We start from the raw sequence: 15,032 nt of genomic DNA, 5'->3' as shown, positions 1-15,032 counted from the left end.
ATGAGGCATGTATCGGTACTTCAGCACCAGATTAAGGGTTTTAACCAAGCACTGTGAATGCAGATGGAAGATAAATGTGACATTACTAACGTGTTTCATATTATAAAGTATTTGTTTGGTCAGTTGATCAAATTGGACTTTTCACCTGTTAGATGTCCAAAGGTTTTGACTAGAGTTGCCCCTTATTTATTTTTTCCCTTTGTTTCCTAACTTTAATTTACAGCATAATTATTTAGTAAACTAGTTAATTCAGTGGTACGTCACTATTTACAGAAGTAGAAAAAATGCCTTTTGTTAAACAGACATTTTGAATAAACAGTTTTGAGGTCACAGTCAAAAAACAGAAAAATGCATAGAAGTGTAGAACCCATTAATCACAGAACAGATTCCTGTGAAGAGTTGTAGCAATGAACAACCTGTCCTGGAAGCACTGGATAAATGGCATGTCTACCCTTGACATCAGTCTGGCACTGGGCATGCACTTGGAAGTACACAGGGACAGTTTAGAGATGCCAGTTAACCAAGCATTTCTTTGAATGGTGGTAGGAAACTGGAGTATCTGTCAAAAACTCATGTGAACTTGTGCAAACTCTACGCAGAAGGACCTCAAGTCCAGAATTAAAATCAGGGCTCAAGAGTTGTGAAACAGCATTGCTAACTGCCTCACCACTTTGCCGCTCAAAATTTATAACCTTTGTATTAAGTTAAAATAGAACACAAAAGCCTACTTACTTACAATTGCAGTAATAAGTCTTGCTCATTGCGTTACAAACATTGATAGCAGGAAAGGCATTCATTGCAAAGGTGTTGAGTGCTTTTTACTGCAGATGCACATGATGTGTCTCAGTGGTTCTGTTGTCTGTCTAGCCAGGGGATTGAGCTGGTGAATGCCGGGGCGCTCTTCTTCCTCCTCCTCGTCAACCTCTTTCTCATCGGGCGACAGGATAGGCTGAAAAGGAGCGAGATGGTGAGGCGGCTGCAGACCATCATCGACAGGCTAAGCGGTGAGCTGGCATAGCGAGGTCGGGGAACTGCAAATTGATGCATTATTTGTGCAATTCGTTTCTCTCAATTAAAATCAACAGAAAAGGAAGTAATGGGAGGCGTTTTCTGTTCATGGTAAGATATATACCTATATGTAAGGTGCTTTTGGATTAAACCTACATCAAAAGCTTTATGCAAATAGGCATGAAATCAAATAACCCACTTCACAATTGTTGCCTTCAGAGGTTTAAAAAATCCTGACTAGTTGAGTCTGAGCTAAAGGACGATTATTGGTGTGATTGTGATGGTGAGCTCACCTTAGAGATAATAAAATGTTAAAGGTATTTAAACAGTGTTTGCAAATACATTTAAAGCCACGTCTGTATGCAGCTGTGACAATTTCTCATAATTAAAATGATAAAGCACTTACATTGCCTTAAAAAAGTATTCGGTCCCAATCCCTGTTTTCCACACTTATGAATCTCAGAGCCTGGATTTTTATTTTTCATGTCTTACACATTCATATTTACCAACACCCACCCTCCTCCCCCTCAAAAAATGTACACCATAAATGAATTAAACATAAAAAACTGACATATCATCATTTAATAAGTCTTCATCCCCCTTGGTCAATACTTAGTTGAACCACCTCTGCCAGTTATTACAGCCAGGAGTCTTTGGTAAGATAATAGATAAGTCTCTTTGTACATAGAAATGGAGCAATATTTGCTAATTTCTCCTTAGCAAAAAAAAAGCTCCAGCTGGGTCAGGTTAGTTGGAGAGTGGCGATGGACAGCAAACTTTAGGTCTTGCCACAGAATTTTGGTGAGATTAAAGTCGGGACTCTGTCTGAGCTCCTCAAGGACATCTCTTTTCTTCCTTTTAAGGCACTCCAGTATTGCTCTTGCAGTGTGCTTTGGATCATTGTGCTGTTGAAGGACAAACATCTTTGCCAGTTTGAGGTTTTTGGCAAGGAGTGACAGGTTTTTGTCCAGGATTTGTCTGTAATCTGCACCATTCATCTTCCCATCAATCCTGATGAAGCTTGCCAGTCCCTGCTGCTGAGCACCCACATAAGATGGTGCTACCACCATCATACTTCGTGCTGGGAGTAGTGTTACCTGGCTGCTGTGCAGTGTTTTAATTTGCTTAGCATTAACACCAAAAGTTTTCACTTCAGTCTCGTCAAACCACATCACACCACAAGACTTTCTGTCTCATCTCTGCAGTATCTTCTAGATGATGTGTTTCAAAGTCTTTGGGGGCAAGAACATGGGTTTTCTCAGCCAGGTCTTCTTCCTAGTAATCTTTCTAGAAAAGCCTTTTTTGTGGAGTTCCTTGGAGATTGTTGATCCATGTACATTATCTTTTGTAACTCATTCAATGTCACAGTTGGCCTCACAGGAGCTTCTCTGATAAGTGCCCTTCTTGCCCTGAGCTACATTTATATTTACAAGATAACTGTCAATGGGTGATCCACTAATTTCTTACACAGTTGGAGTCAATCAACGAATTGTATGACTTTTGAGGCAATCTATTGCAAATTTGAGTTTGCGGTTACAAAGGGACTGCACAGTTTTTACATTTAATACATTACGGCTTTTCATTTTTAGTAAACTTCAAAGGTTTTGGACCATTTATTTTGTTTTAACATGGTAGTCAATAATTCGTGGATCGGTGCCAAAAAATACAACTTAATTCTCTTTCAAATTCAGGATCTGGATCAACAAAATGTGAAAAAAAGAGTTGGGGGCTGAATTCTTTTTCAAGGCACTGTAATTATAGAACCTTCTAATTTTTCTTAACTTTTCAATTTGATGTGCCTCTCTGTTCTGTGGCTTTTCAAGGACATATCTGGCTGTCCTTGAGTAAAAAAAATTCTCAAAAGACATAAATTGATTAAAGATGACGACAGCAAGCAATTTTATCTTTCAATGCAAAAGGTTAGAATACTTCTGTTTTGTGTAACCATGATTTTTATATAGAAAACAGATCTTCTCATTCAAGGTTAATTACGAAGCCCTTAAAAATGGAGAGCACTTGAAAGCTGAAATGTTCAGGATGGTCTGAAATGAGAATTTCTCATAACACCAACTTAAAGGAAAGCAAAATCCAAAACCAACAAGGGGGGTTATGGGAAGGACTAGAGGGAGGTTTCGAATATATGCCAATCTCTTATTTTCCCCTAGACTTCAGTACTGTGATTTGTGTTCATTTTTGATTTGTTCAGACATGCTCCGCAGTGGGGACTCGGTGAAGTGGGTCCCCTCACTGTACCCAGATCTGTACACACCTTCCTCTCCCTCCTGGTCTCTACATTGGGCGTACCGGGATGGGCAGCTGGTGAATACTCCCATCAGTGTGCTGGTGGAGGGAGACGTGATCGCCCTCCGACCTGGCCAGGAGTCCTTCGCCTCACTGCGAGGTATCAAGGTATGTCCTTTCTCTCTGCAGCAGCCGTTACATTTGCAGTCTCCGGTTCTATATTCCGCCCGTCTTGGTTTCACGGCGGTGGCGGTCGGGCCAGAATGAGACACTCCTCCATGCCTTTCTCCAGCGCCAAGTTTTAAGCACCTGAGCGATTGTCAAGGAGACTTGGCACCGTTCAGAGGAGTGGGGCACCTCGTGCTGATATCACTGCGAGCTTGCAGTAATTACCATTTGCTGGGAGGCTGGGCTCCCTGGATGACAGTGCCTTCCCTACCATGGCAGCTGCATCACCACCACCTGCATGTGTTTCCCCTGTGTGAAATAGGGTTCATTAAAGAGAAGTATTTAATGAAGATACACTTAAAGACAAGGTAGAGGAGAGAGCAACACCTGGAGGAAGGAAAGAGGAGAACTCTACTGTTCCCGTTACCCATGGACAGTTTCACTCTGGCTGAGGTGTGGCTGGAGTGTGTCTCCACTGGGGCTCACACTGTATCATTCCTCCACCAGCCCAATCAACTTTTCCATTCTGCCGCTGGAATAACTGTTTGAGCCAGAAGAAGAATCCATCTTTAAAACTGTAGCATAATTTGGTTAATTTATCAGGAACATTTATAAATATAAGTTGTGTAAATAAAAAATAGGATCATTGTAGGAGTATATTTTTTTCCTCCTGAGTATTTGGGTATCAGGACATATGACAATGGAATGAGTATCATTCTATGAGCATTCTCACCAGCACATATTCTGTTCCTTATTCTCCTGCACTTTGCATCCCTGCTACTTTCGTCTTTCTCCCTCACACTAGAATTTAACCTCTGCTTATCATGTTATATTAACATTTCTGTTTTTAAGTGTACAGTAGCAAAACTACACTGTTCATGTTAAAGCATCCTTCTGATCATTATAGAGCTTTAATGGATTACCTGTTTAATAAATAATTGTTAATAATTTCCAATGACTTCTCGCTGCACAGTACTTGAATTCAAAGACTTCCAGTATACGAAGGAGAATACAGGTAGACTGTTGACTCATTTCTTTAAGTACTGAGACACACTTAGATCAGCCAACTAAGCTGCTTCTGGAAACATGGAGTGTAGAGAGGCCTGAGGGTAACATTGATCTGTAGCTGAAAGGATCTGTACCTCCCTAGTGCTTCTCTGAGGAGCCTCTGTTGATTAAAGGCCAAGGCTTTGTTGAATATAAAGAAACTACTTCTGTTTCTACCAGAAAGATAAAAGCTTTGATTCCATAAAGGCAAAATGTGGCTTTTCATGGTTTTCATTTGCAAAGAGGTTTTTTTCCCTTCCTTTGATGCTGCAGGAGAACGAGGTATTTGGAACAAGTAATTACTCACGACGTATGATTGTTTGATACCGTACTTCAATTACTTTGACGATACTGTAATATTGCTCCAACCAAAACATGTTTTTCTGGTTTGTTCATTCCTACCTTGCAAAGTTAAAATGAATACATTAGCTAGATGAATAATGTCAGTCTATGTAGTTTGATTTTGAAACACTGCGGAGGAAATTGGCTTGCTGCAATTTATCAACTTGATCCATTTCAGCTGTCACAAGCTGCAGGAGATTCTAAAACAGCGAAGAAACTTGTGGCAAACTTGTTAACTTGTGCTGTGATGTTCATAGGTAAAATAGATGACTGTCAAATGGTGGTAAAACATGGTAAAGCAGGGATAGGCAAAGCATGAGGCAGCCATGGCAAACAAAGACAGTGTGTTGTATATGGTAACACCATTGGATAGCCCTCACTCACTGCGCCCTGTGTCTGTTCTCAGGATGACGAGCACATTGTCCTGGAGCCGGGGGACCTGTTTCCCCCCTTCTCCCCTCCCCCGTCTCCCCGGGGCAACGAGAAGAAGGGTCCCCAGAGCCCCCAGCAGTTCCGCCTCTTCAGGGTGGTCCGTACCCCGGTCCTTGACAGCGTCAGGTGGGCACCCACAACCTCATGTGTATGACAGAGAAGCAGTCTTTTCCTTTCCAGGTCTCAGCTTACACCAGAACAGCAGCTCTGTGTTATCTGCACTGCAGCACTATGCGGTTCCATTTCATCATATTCAGCAGTACTTTTGAAAATTCCTCAGAAATGAAGTGAAAGTCCAACCTTGTCATCATAACTCACATCCCCACACGGTTGTAAAAGCTGTAGCTGAGCAACTGTTCAGGATCCCACACGCAGCCTTGGCAACTCAACAACAAAAAAAAACACTTGACTCTCTACAGCAGCGCCACAGTGATCAGCAACAGAAAGAAATCTAATATTTCCAATATTTTTTCATCCATCCATCCAGCATTTTTAACCGCTTCATCCAGTTGAAGGAGGCGGATGAGCTAGTGCCTGTCCCAGCAAGCAATGGGTGCAATTCAGGATACAATCTGGACCATTGTAGGGCAGGCAGACATGAAAACAGACATGCACACACTCACACCATGGCCAATTTTCCCATACTCCAATTAACCTACCAGTATGTCTTTGGACTGTGGGAGGAAATCGGGGCACCTGGAGGAAGCCCACATGGGGAGGACATATTAACTCCATGCTGATAGAACCTCAGATCTGGAATTGAGCCCAGGGCCCCAGATATGAAGAGCAGCAATGCAAACCACTGTGCTGTCACGCCACCTTAATATGATTTTTCACAATAAGTAATTTCTCATTCACACAATTTGGACAATATTTCTTAACATTGTTAAAAAAGTCCCAATGTTTTTGTAGCATTGGCTTCAATTAGCTTGAATTTAAACATCCCTGCCTTAAATTGAAATCCAGAGAGGAGGCAAACCTTTGTTCAGCCCTGTGGTGTAAAGGGAGGGTCGCTGTAAGATTCAGGTGTAATGGTGGATCTGGGGAGATTCCACAGTGTTGTTGTGTTTTGAATGCTGAGCGGTTCCTGTTTGCCTCCTGTTGCAGAAACAGCCTGGACCTGGCGCTGAGCCGCCCCGTGACTGCTCTTGACAACGAGAGGTACACTGTGCAGACAATCATGGCCAAATTCGCCTGCCCCGCCATGCTGGTAGGAAGCCTTATTTTGCACTCTGTTTCCGCTCGTCATTCAATCCCATACAACCCTGTCTTAAAAGACTCCATTGGCTTCAACTACATGGTTAGGTAGCTTTGATTTAAGCTTCAACTCTACAAGTAAAAGCTTGTCTCCTGTTCTTGGTTTAAGCTTAAACTAGCAATATGTGGACCTTAAAGCTCATAGTGAAGTGAGATTAAGTCTTTTTATTAAGCTGCTGAAGACTGAAGAGACCTAGAAAAGGTGCTGAGCTGAGCTCGGGCACTTTATGACTTGAGTATCTCTGCTTAAGTAAAAAGTTGAGCTGCTTCCTGCATGTACTGTATATATCTCCTGTGTTCCACACCTTTACATTTTCTGTGAGATGAAGAGCTCTGGCATTTACTTTAAAGAAGAATGAACACCTTTTGAAGAGATGTGGGTGGCTGACAAACAAATCCTACTTCTTTTTGATTAGTTGTTTTTGTATGAACTCATCAGGCTGTAAGATTTCACAAATTAAAGCTTTTATTCTTACCATTCTCTTGCCTTTAAATGAAGACAAATGGGTATCCTTTATAATCCTAGCAATTAATTGGCATTTGGTGATCAGCTGACGTAGAGCTGTGTCTATAGATGTTGGTGAGTCTAATGGTTGTATTTTAGACTCATACAGTGAGACTATATATAACTGTTTCTTTATGAAGCTGCTAGCTGTGTCATCATAAAGCAGCTTAGAAGTTTTGAAAGTTTCAATTTTACAATGAGTAGAAGTTTACACTTTGCAGGCAGGTATGATTTGCTTGAATCCTGACCTCTGTGTCACTAGATTTTCTGTTGTTTAGTATTGATTGTCTCTGCCAGTGCAGGACTAAGTCTGTCTATCATTGTGGCTCAGTGATTTTCCCTTTATTCTCAGGCGGCTTTCTTGATTACCAACACAGTGCGGTACTTTGTTGATGCCCCTGGGCTCACACCTGGCCGCTTCAACTTCTTCCAGCTCCAGGTACCTGATTCAGACATGTCTGGATCTCCTCAGCCATTCAGATTTTATCTCAAGATTCTGCACATTATTGCATACATTAAAAACAAAATAAGTAAAAATAAATAGCTATGGTTATGCATTATAATCTTTAAAAGATTTAGATTTTTTTACAGACTGAGTTTCTTATCCAAACAGGCAAAGTACTATACAGTCTAGGTGTATAGAAGCTAGGTGAACCATAGACATCGAGACATCTGCCTGACCTGTCTAGAAACTTTTTGACAAGGACATTTGTTGTCAATAATCTTGAATTAAGTGACAGCCTCAGGTTTTTAATTTTAGCTCCTTGTTTCAGCTTTTGAAGTAAAAAAATAAATCTGCTGTACATTGTTTGCATACTGAACATTTTAAGTCACTCTTGAAGCTGGGTTGCATTTATTCTTGGGGGCGTTCGATCTCAAGGTCGATGTCACCCTGGTGGAGAGATGCCAGCATCCTATCAGGGATTCAAAAAAGGAACTTCTCCAGTATCTGTTTCACACAGGTGTGTTCAGGGATCACGAGGGGAAGAGAACCTAAAAATCAGTGCTAGACACTGAAGTTTAAAAATGTCACATGAGTGTAGGAACGCTGATTATTTATATATATATAACTGAGTCCATTATTTAACCAGAAACGTCATTTTGGATGGGCAGAATAGTGATACAGTGGTCAACATCACTGCTGCTCAGAGCAGGGGCTGAGCAGGTGTACCCTGCCTTGTGCCCGTTGCTTGCTGGGATAGGTTCTGGTTCCCCCACTACCCAGAATTAGAAGAAGCGGTGAGAAAATGCATGAATGGATCAGCTGACAACAAATTCTTATTTGTGATGCCTATACGGAGAGTGAAGCTCAAGGGTACAGCAACATGATCTCACGCTGGAATTGAACCCATGACTTTCAGGTTCAGAGACCATAAGAAACATGTCTGTATGTTACTTCAGCCATTATTACAGTGATGTGCAAATGCTTCACCGGAACCTCATTGCATTAGTGGGTGTGTGTGTAGCAATATTGAGCTGGCTGTTCCCTGAATCTTTCCCGCTTGTCCTATTCTAGGTGATGGGAGTATTGCCCATCCTCCCCTTGCTCTTCCCTGTGATGTGGGTCCTGGTCAACGCCTACGGCGAGGCCCGTGTCCTGGCCGAGTCCAACAAAACCTCTCCCACTGGCCTGGTGAGCTGCCTGTCCCTTCAGTCTCAGCCCCGTGCTCTCCCAACAGTGGTAGGGCTGGGGCCTGTATTTATAAATACAGAAGAATATAAAATCGCAGTAAGACAAATTTGCTACCGGAATGCATCATAGTGTAAAGAACTTAAGTTTTCAGCTTAACTATACTAGTTGGAAAGTGGATTGGAAGTTTCATGTGTTATATTTCTCTTTAACACTCAGTAAGGTGGAGTTTTAATGAGCCAGTTTCAGAAAGGTTCTTTGCTGAAATTGGTGAACAATCTAAATTCTCCAGGATTCAGATTACTCAATGCTGGATTGCCTGTGTTCGCTAGGAGGATGTGTTAACATGGCCTTCGGTGCTGGTTGAGAGGAACAGTCATCAAAAATAGGCTTGATCTCCCATTACCACAGTGACCCTCAGAGGTCAGATACCTTCCACGGGTACCTTTATGTCTCATGTCCTTTTGCAATATTTGTTTTTAGTGGCGGTACTTATGTTTATAATATAGAACTTATCAAATTTAGTTATAAAATAGGCCCTCTACCCACAATGGGAGAAAGAGGAAGCTTGCACTTAGGCTCTTCCGACCTGCCCACTCATCGCACTGTTCATGTTTTCCCATGTTACAAGTTCAAAGGTCCTGGGCAGTGCTGATTGGAATCCTAGTCACATGACCCAGTCCTGAACTTTGATCCCTGGATCCTAGAGAAAACATCTTTACTGTCTGATTCTCTAGGGCTGTGCTTTAGTGGTGGTTAGGATTGACTGGGTTGATTTAGTGGTGGCTGGGACATTTATCTAAATGTACAGGTGTGGCAGTGTCTTGAGACAGCAAATCTCAGATGGGACATGGGAAATAAATGTGCATGTTGGAACTGACATTCCTGACTTCATAGGTGCAATTTTCCCTAAGGCAACCTTTGGCCTTTTATGAGCCTCATTCCTGAATTCCACAGATCAGTGATACTGAGGAATGGAGTTCCCAAGTCAGTAAATAGTACTGACAACTACTGAATATTCCTTTGAGTCAGGAACTATTTTTTTTAAAAGACCCAGAGAAATGTGTTGGGCTTTTAAAAATAACAGGAAATTAGTGTCTTTGTTTCTTCTTTCTTTGAAAAAAAAGACATCAAAAGGAACTACCTAACCTTTTTATTTCAGTTTAACACTACATTTGTTATAGTCTCTAAAGTGTTTAAACTCCATTGATTGTGGCTCAGGTGTGGGTCTCTTCAGTAAAGTACAATGACATAAGCATTGGGTTTTCGAACTAAGTATGGGAGCGCAAAACCAGAGAAACCGCTGGATAATGATCCAGATAAAGGGATTGTGTGTGTGTTTTGTGGCAGTGCTGGGAGCAGCATGGCTGGGACACTGCCTGCTTGCTGGCAGGGCTGGTGTCCAGAGAGAGCCCAGAGGAGCACACTGCCCGTGTTGTTAACCGGCTTCTTCTCTCGCTCTAGCTGGCTAAGTTCTCAGAGGACACTCTAAGCAGCTACACGGAGGTGGTGTCTTCACAGGTATATGCCCTGAATAACCCCACCCCCAATCCAACCCAGCCCCTCACCTCCTCACCCTCTCCCCTGCCTTTTGTTCATCCCTCCTTCCTTGCCTGCAGCTCTTCCACTCTTCTGCCCCAAGGGTCTCAGCTGCGCTGTGTGATCTTGTGCTGCATAGCCTGGTTAGGTTTCCCTTTCTACCTGACTTCTCTTGTCTTTAGCTGGGATTGCTGCCTGTGTCTGCCTCCATTTTCTCTCATGCCTTCAAAGCCCATGTGTACAGTATATGTTTCTTCTGTGCTCACAACAGAAATGCTGTTTTTACTCTTTTATTAATGTACCATTACAAGTCCTCTTGAACTTCAGATGTGCCTATGTATTTTCCACCTAAATTATTTGAGCTATTTGTTTTTTCCACTCAAATGAAATGCCACCAGCTGATTTAAGTGTCTTGAGTGCTACTCCAGGTGATTTAAGAGTCTTGAGGTTCTATGGCATGATTCTGTGTTCTTTACCAGCTGTTCAGTGACAAAGGTTCAAGTCAGAGAGCTGCCTATTTTTCTGCCTGCCTGTACCCCAACAAGTTGAGCACTTGTCTGCATATGCAGCCTACCTGTTGTTCCTTTTCTGCTTACATGCGCAACTTTGACTAGAATATGCTCTGCTTACACTAGTCTGACAGTTTTCGTTGCATAGTTCAATTTACAAACTGTAGTCATGTGTCAGCAGATCATATATTTAATCTACATTTTCAGTGGGTCTTTAGTTCCTACATACTCATTTCTTTGCTTGCCTTTCATAGTGAACATTTGTTCTGCTGCATAATTCGTGACTGATCTAATACACTGCGTTTTCTACATATTATTTTGTTGTGTTCAGTGTATTATTCTTTTTACTTGACGATCTTCTGTAAGACAGAGGAATGGAATTCATTATTTATGAAGTATTCATCTTGACCCACTCCTAATTAGTTTTCTGTCCACACTGGAGATTGTGCCAGGCCTTCTCAGTCTAGCCTCTTAGTTTCTAGTATTGGATTAATTTGTAACTTCTCCACTTGGTCTACCATGCACTGAACTACCGGTGCCTAGTTGGAGCCACACGTCACCCATGTGCGTGTTGCCTTTCTATGGATACCCTCCTATATATAAAGTGATTTGGCATTCTTTTGGATGCTGTACAAATGCAAGGAATTACTATTTTTTTTTGCTATACATATTTGGTTGATACGTTGTGTTAGAAAATATCAAGATCTTGTATGTCCAAAACTACTTTCAACCTCCTTTAAAGTTCCCAGTGGAAAGCCTTCCCTTTCCCTTTGACAAATAATAGGTCTAAATCAATTTGTATCAGAACAAAAGTTCAATCTCTACCCTCCCGTGCCCATCATTTTCTAGACTGCCCCCTTTTACTCAAGCTCCCTCAGATCTGCCTCCCCTAGGCTTGTCTTTCATACCTGCATGGCTTTGCACAGCATGATGTTATCATGATGGGTGATGGAACTGCACAACTGCTTTATTTCATATACAGAGCAAGGCAACATAGGCCCTTCAGAGGGGTCCCTCTGTCTTGTTGATACAGCTTGCAGTTTTTATCTGTTTTCTTTTGGCTTCTTAGCACCCAGAGCTGAATATCTTGAGCTGTTTGTTTTATAACTGAATACACCATTGAGGTAAAACAGGCTGCTTTTGACACCTGTATGAAATATGATGAGATGCTAGGCTCCAGCTTTAGAATTTCAACTATAAAGGCATGTAACTATATGGATATAAGCTTGGTGATTAAGTTTCATAAATTTTCACATAATTATGAAGATCTGTTCTTAAGATGAATATTATCACTTATGTCCCAGATGGACTCTTTCTGTGTAGTCTTAGGCTGCTGATGCTGTCCGTAGTTCAGGCTGAAAAGCAGCTTGTATAGGAAGAAGAGGCATTACAATTTTAATGTGAAACTGGGTCTACCATGTGTGTTCACCCTGTCTTTGCACTCCCTTCAGAGTTGTTGCTTTGCTGGTTCAAGCCTGGCTCATGTCCTGACGGTGACCAGGATTATCCAGAAAGCGGCTTACAATTATCAGACTAGTGTAGCTGTTACTACTCAGCCAGGGAGCTCTTGGTTGTCAGAGAAATCGTGAGTCCTGTGACTTGTTGCAGCAGATTACCTGCAAGCAGCCAGCTCTGACTGCAATGAGAGACTCACCACTCCTCCAGACAGTGCTGTTTCTTCTGTAAGACAGTGTCAAAAGGTTAAGGGCTCTGACAGGTGAGCGTGTCTGCAGATACTCTTTGTCCAGGCATTGCTTTAAAGGCCCTCAACAGATTGGATGGGCACAGTATATAAACATAAACTGTTCCATGACCTGCAGAGCACTCTAGTCATGATGAATTTCTCAATTTAAATCCTGTAGCGCTTAGTCCTCCCATTATTTTAGTTAATATTGTTGGAAATGACTGAAAAATGAAAGCGCTATCATAAGGACCATAGCACAGGTATAGTATGTATTTCTCACCAAATGGATTTTCATTTTCCACCTGTTTATTGTTATTTATATATGGATTTGTTAAAATCTGTGGTCTCTATATTTATTAATCATTTTATCTGTTTACCTGGGCTGAAACTGAAATCTCACCCACAAGAATCAGTGATTAATGAAACACTACAGGAAAAACAACAGTGTTAAAATTGAAAGAACAGCAGATTAGTTTATTGTGACATGACAAGGAGAACACTTGTTACAGCTTGATGAGACGTGATGTTAGGAATTAAATAACCATCTTCAGAACTAACTTGCAGACATATCAGAATGGCCTAGGTGGGCAAAACTTGAACATTAAGGCTATAGACACACAAGGGAAATAAGCTAAATAGCCTGGTGTGAGTCAAAGCAGTTAAAGAAGACAGAAGTACTGACAGCTTGAGAGGGCATGAAGCAAAACACAGCCCTACCCTTGAAGAGAAACCTGTTTAAACGGGAAACAGGTTGGTCATACTTCTCTGCATTTTATTTCTTGCTTCTCATGTCCTCCAGTGTTTCTTGACTCTCTGCTGCATGCAGGGCTGCTCAATCTATATGTTCTCAATCTATAGTTCTCCAAGATTTAATATTTGAAGGCTGGGTTCCCTAAAGAGTGCTTTGTATCACCACATGGCTGCAGTTAAAGCCGTTTTTGTTTCTGAGAAACACTCAAGTCCAGTTTGTCTTCTCCTAAGATGTAAACTTCCATGCTGCCTACCAAGACCTTGTCTTTTGAGGCTGCTAAATTTCTGATGACACTGACAGCACCTTACTCTAGACCTTGATAATAAATAATAATCCTTATACTTCTAAAGTATCTTTCTAGACACTCTATTCAAAGTGCTTTACAGGTAATGGGGACTCCTCTCCACCACTACCAATGTGCACCACCCATCTGGGTGATATGGCAGCAACCAGAGCGCACAGTACGCTCACCACACATCTATCACAACTAGAGGGGAACAGCTGTGAGAGGAGAACAGAGTGAAGAAGCTGATTCATAGAACACCTCTTCCAGCAGCAACCTTAGCTTTCCCAGAAGGTCACCCATCCAGGTACTGACCAGGCTCACATCTCCTTAACTTCAGTGGTTTGCCAGTTGATGGAAGTGTGCCTGTAGCTGTTCTGCACAAAATGGACACTGTTGTCTGGACATTTAAAAATTGACTAATTTCTTCATTGAAAACCTTGAACAGAAAATGAAAAGTGGTGACCAGCTCAACATCTCCTGACGTTGCATTGGATGTGGAAGCACGTCTTGAGCATCTTGAGAGATTCTTTGTTAATGGGAGAAAACACCTAGTGCTGCCTGATACTTAAATAACTGTAGCTACATTTTTCATATTGATCATTTGTTGTGTTATCTGCTTTGTGCATGCTGGCTTTGAATAGGACAGCCAGGCTTTCCAGATCAGCTCAGCAATGGCGTTTTCTTGTCAGGGTGGGTGGCTAGGTGACTGGCTGCCTGCAGTTTTGTTTGTTTGCTTAGCCATTAGGAATTAGATTGCTACCTCAGAAAGGACTTGTCCTGTCTCGGCCAAGGTGTGCTCCTCTCCTTGTGTGGAAAATGATTACAGTTAGGTTTTGGCCTTGAACTCGTATATGAAAAAGCAGCAAAATGTGTTAACCAACAACCTTTATGGCTAATGGTAAGTATTGGAACTGCATTGTCCATTTCTGAGCCCTGATATACTTCTTTCATGCAGATTGCAGGCAATTCCTATCACTATCAATTCCCGCAAATGGGAAACTTTCGAGTCGGGGTGGGTTAATGGATGCTCTCATCTCTGAATGCAATTCCCAGTTATTTTTTATAATCCACAAAGTGCTCTTAAATCTGGACATGTTTGGATGCCTCCTGGTCCTGTACTGTATAGAGACAAATAGAAGATTACAGATAAAGGAAAGCCATTTGACCCCTCATGCCAATGAGATCTGTTCCGCATCTCGGTTTTGATCAGCTTATCAAGTAAATTTGTTCTTTTTAGTCAGGATTGGCTGCTCCCTCTTTTATAGTAGTGTGGCTTGTTTTCCAACGATGTCTTAATTACTTAGTTTAAACATGCCCTGGACTGCTATATACAGTACAGTATACGTGTCATGTATATTGCTCATTTTTGGTTGTTAAGAACCGACTGTGACAGTGAAACAACACTGATGTCTGCTCTACAGAGACCTCTTGAAAGAACTCTCGCTGCATTGTTCATGTCTAACCGTCCCCTTTTCCTTTCCAGAAATGCCATTGTTACCATGTTCCTCTTTGAACCACGTTTGTCTCTCGTCCAGTTGAATGCATTTTCCCAGACCACACCAGATCAACATCATTGCAGTAGAATTCAATTTGTTAGATTCTGCATTGTGGAAGAATCTAGTTTTTGCAGATA

General features: G+C 41.7%; 1 protein-coding gene across 3 annotated transcripts in view; it reads left to right on the top strand.

The window, feature by feature from the left end:
- Window positions 1-15,032, top strand: part of tmem94 (transmembrane protein 94) — a 52,629-nt gene that overhangs the window by 14,881 nt on the left and 22,716 nt on the right. For 2 of the 3 annotated variants that reach the window (XM_088599489.1, XM_088599488.1), the window contains 7 exons: window positions 868-1,004; window positions 3,215-3,417; window positions 5,213-5,364; window positions 6,346-6,448; window positions 7,353-7,439; window positions 8,517-8,633; window positions 10,095-10,151. In XM_088599489.1, coding sequence (XP_088455615.1) covers window positions 868-1,004; window positions 3,215-3,417; window positions 5,213-5,364; window positions 6,346-6,448; window positions 7,353-7,439; window positions 8,517-8,633; window positions 10,095-10,151 — 856 coding nt within the window. The remainder of the gene's footprint in view (window positions 1-867; window positions 1,005-3,214; window positions 3,418-5,212; window positions 5,365-6,345; window positions 6,449-7,352; window positions 7,440-8,516; window positions 8,634-10,094; window positions 10,152-15,032) is intronic. The other variant, XM_088599490.1, reaches the window with a different exon arrangement.

The sequence above is a fragment of the Lepisosteus platostomus genome, chromosome 11 (assembly GCF_059453375.1).
Source record: "Lepisosteus platostomus isolate fLepPlt1 chromosome 11, fLepPlt1.hap1, whole genome shotgun sequence".
Classification (NCBI taxonomy): Eukaryota; Metazoa; Chordata; class Actinopteri; order Semionotiformes; family Lepisosteidae; genus Lepisosteus; species Lepisosteus platostomus.
Note: the sequence above shows the minus strand (reverse complement) of the source record. Positions and strands in the feature narration are given on the sequence as shown.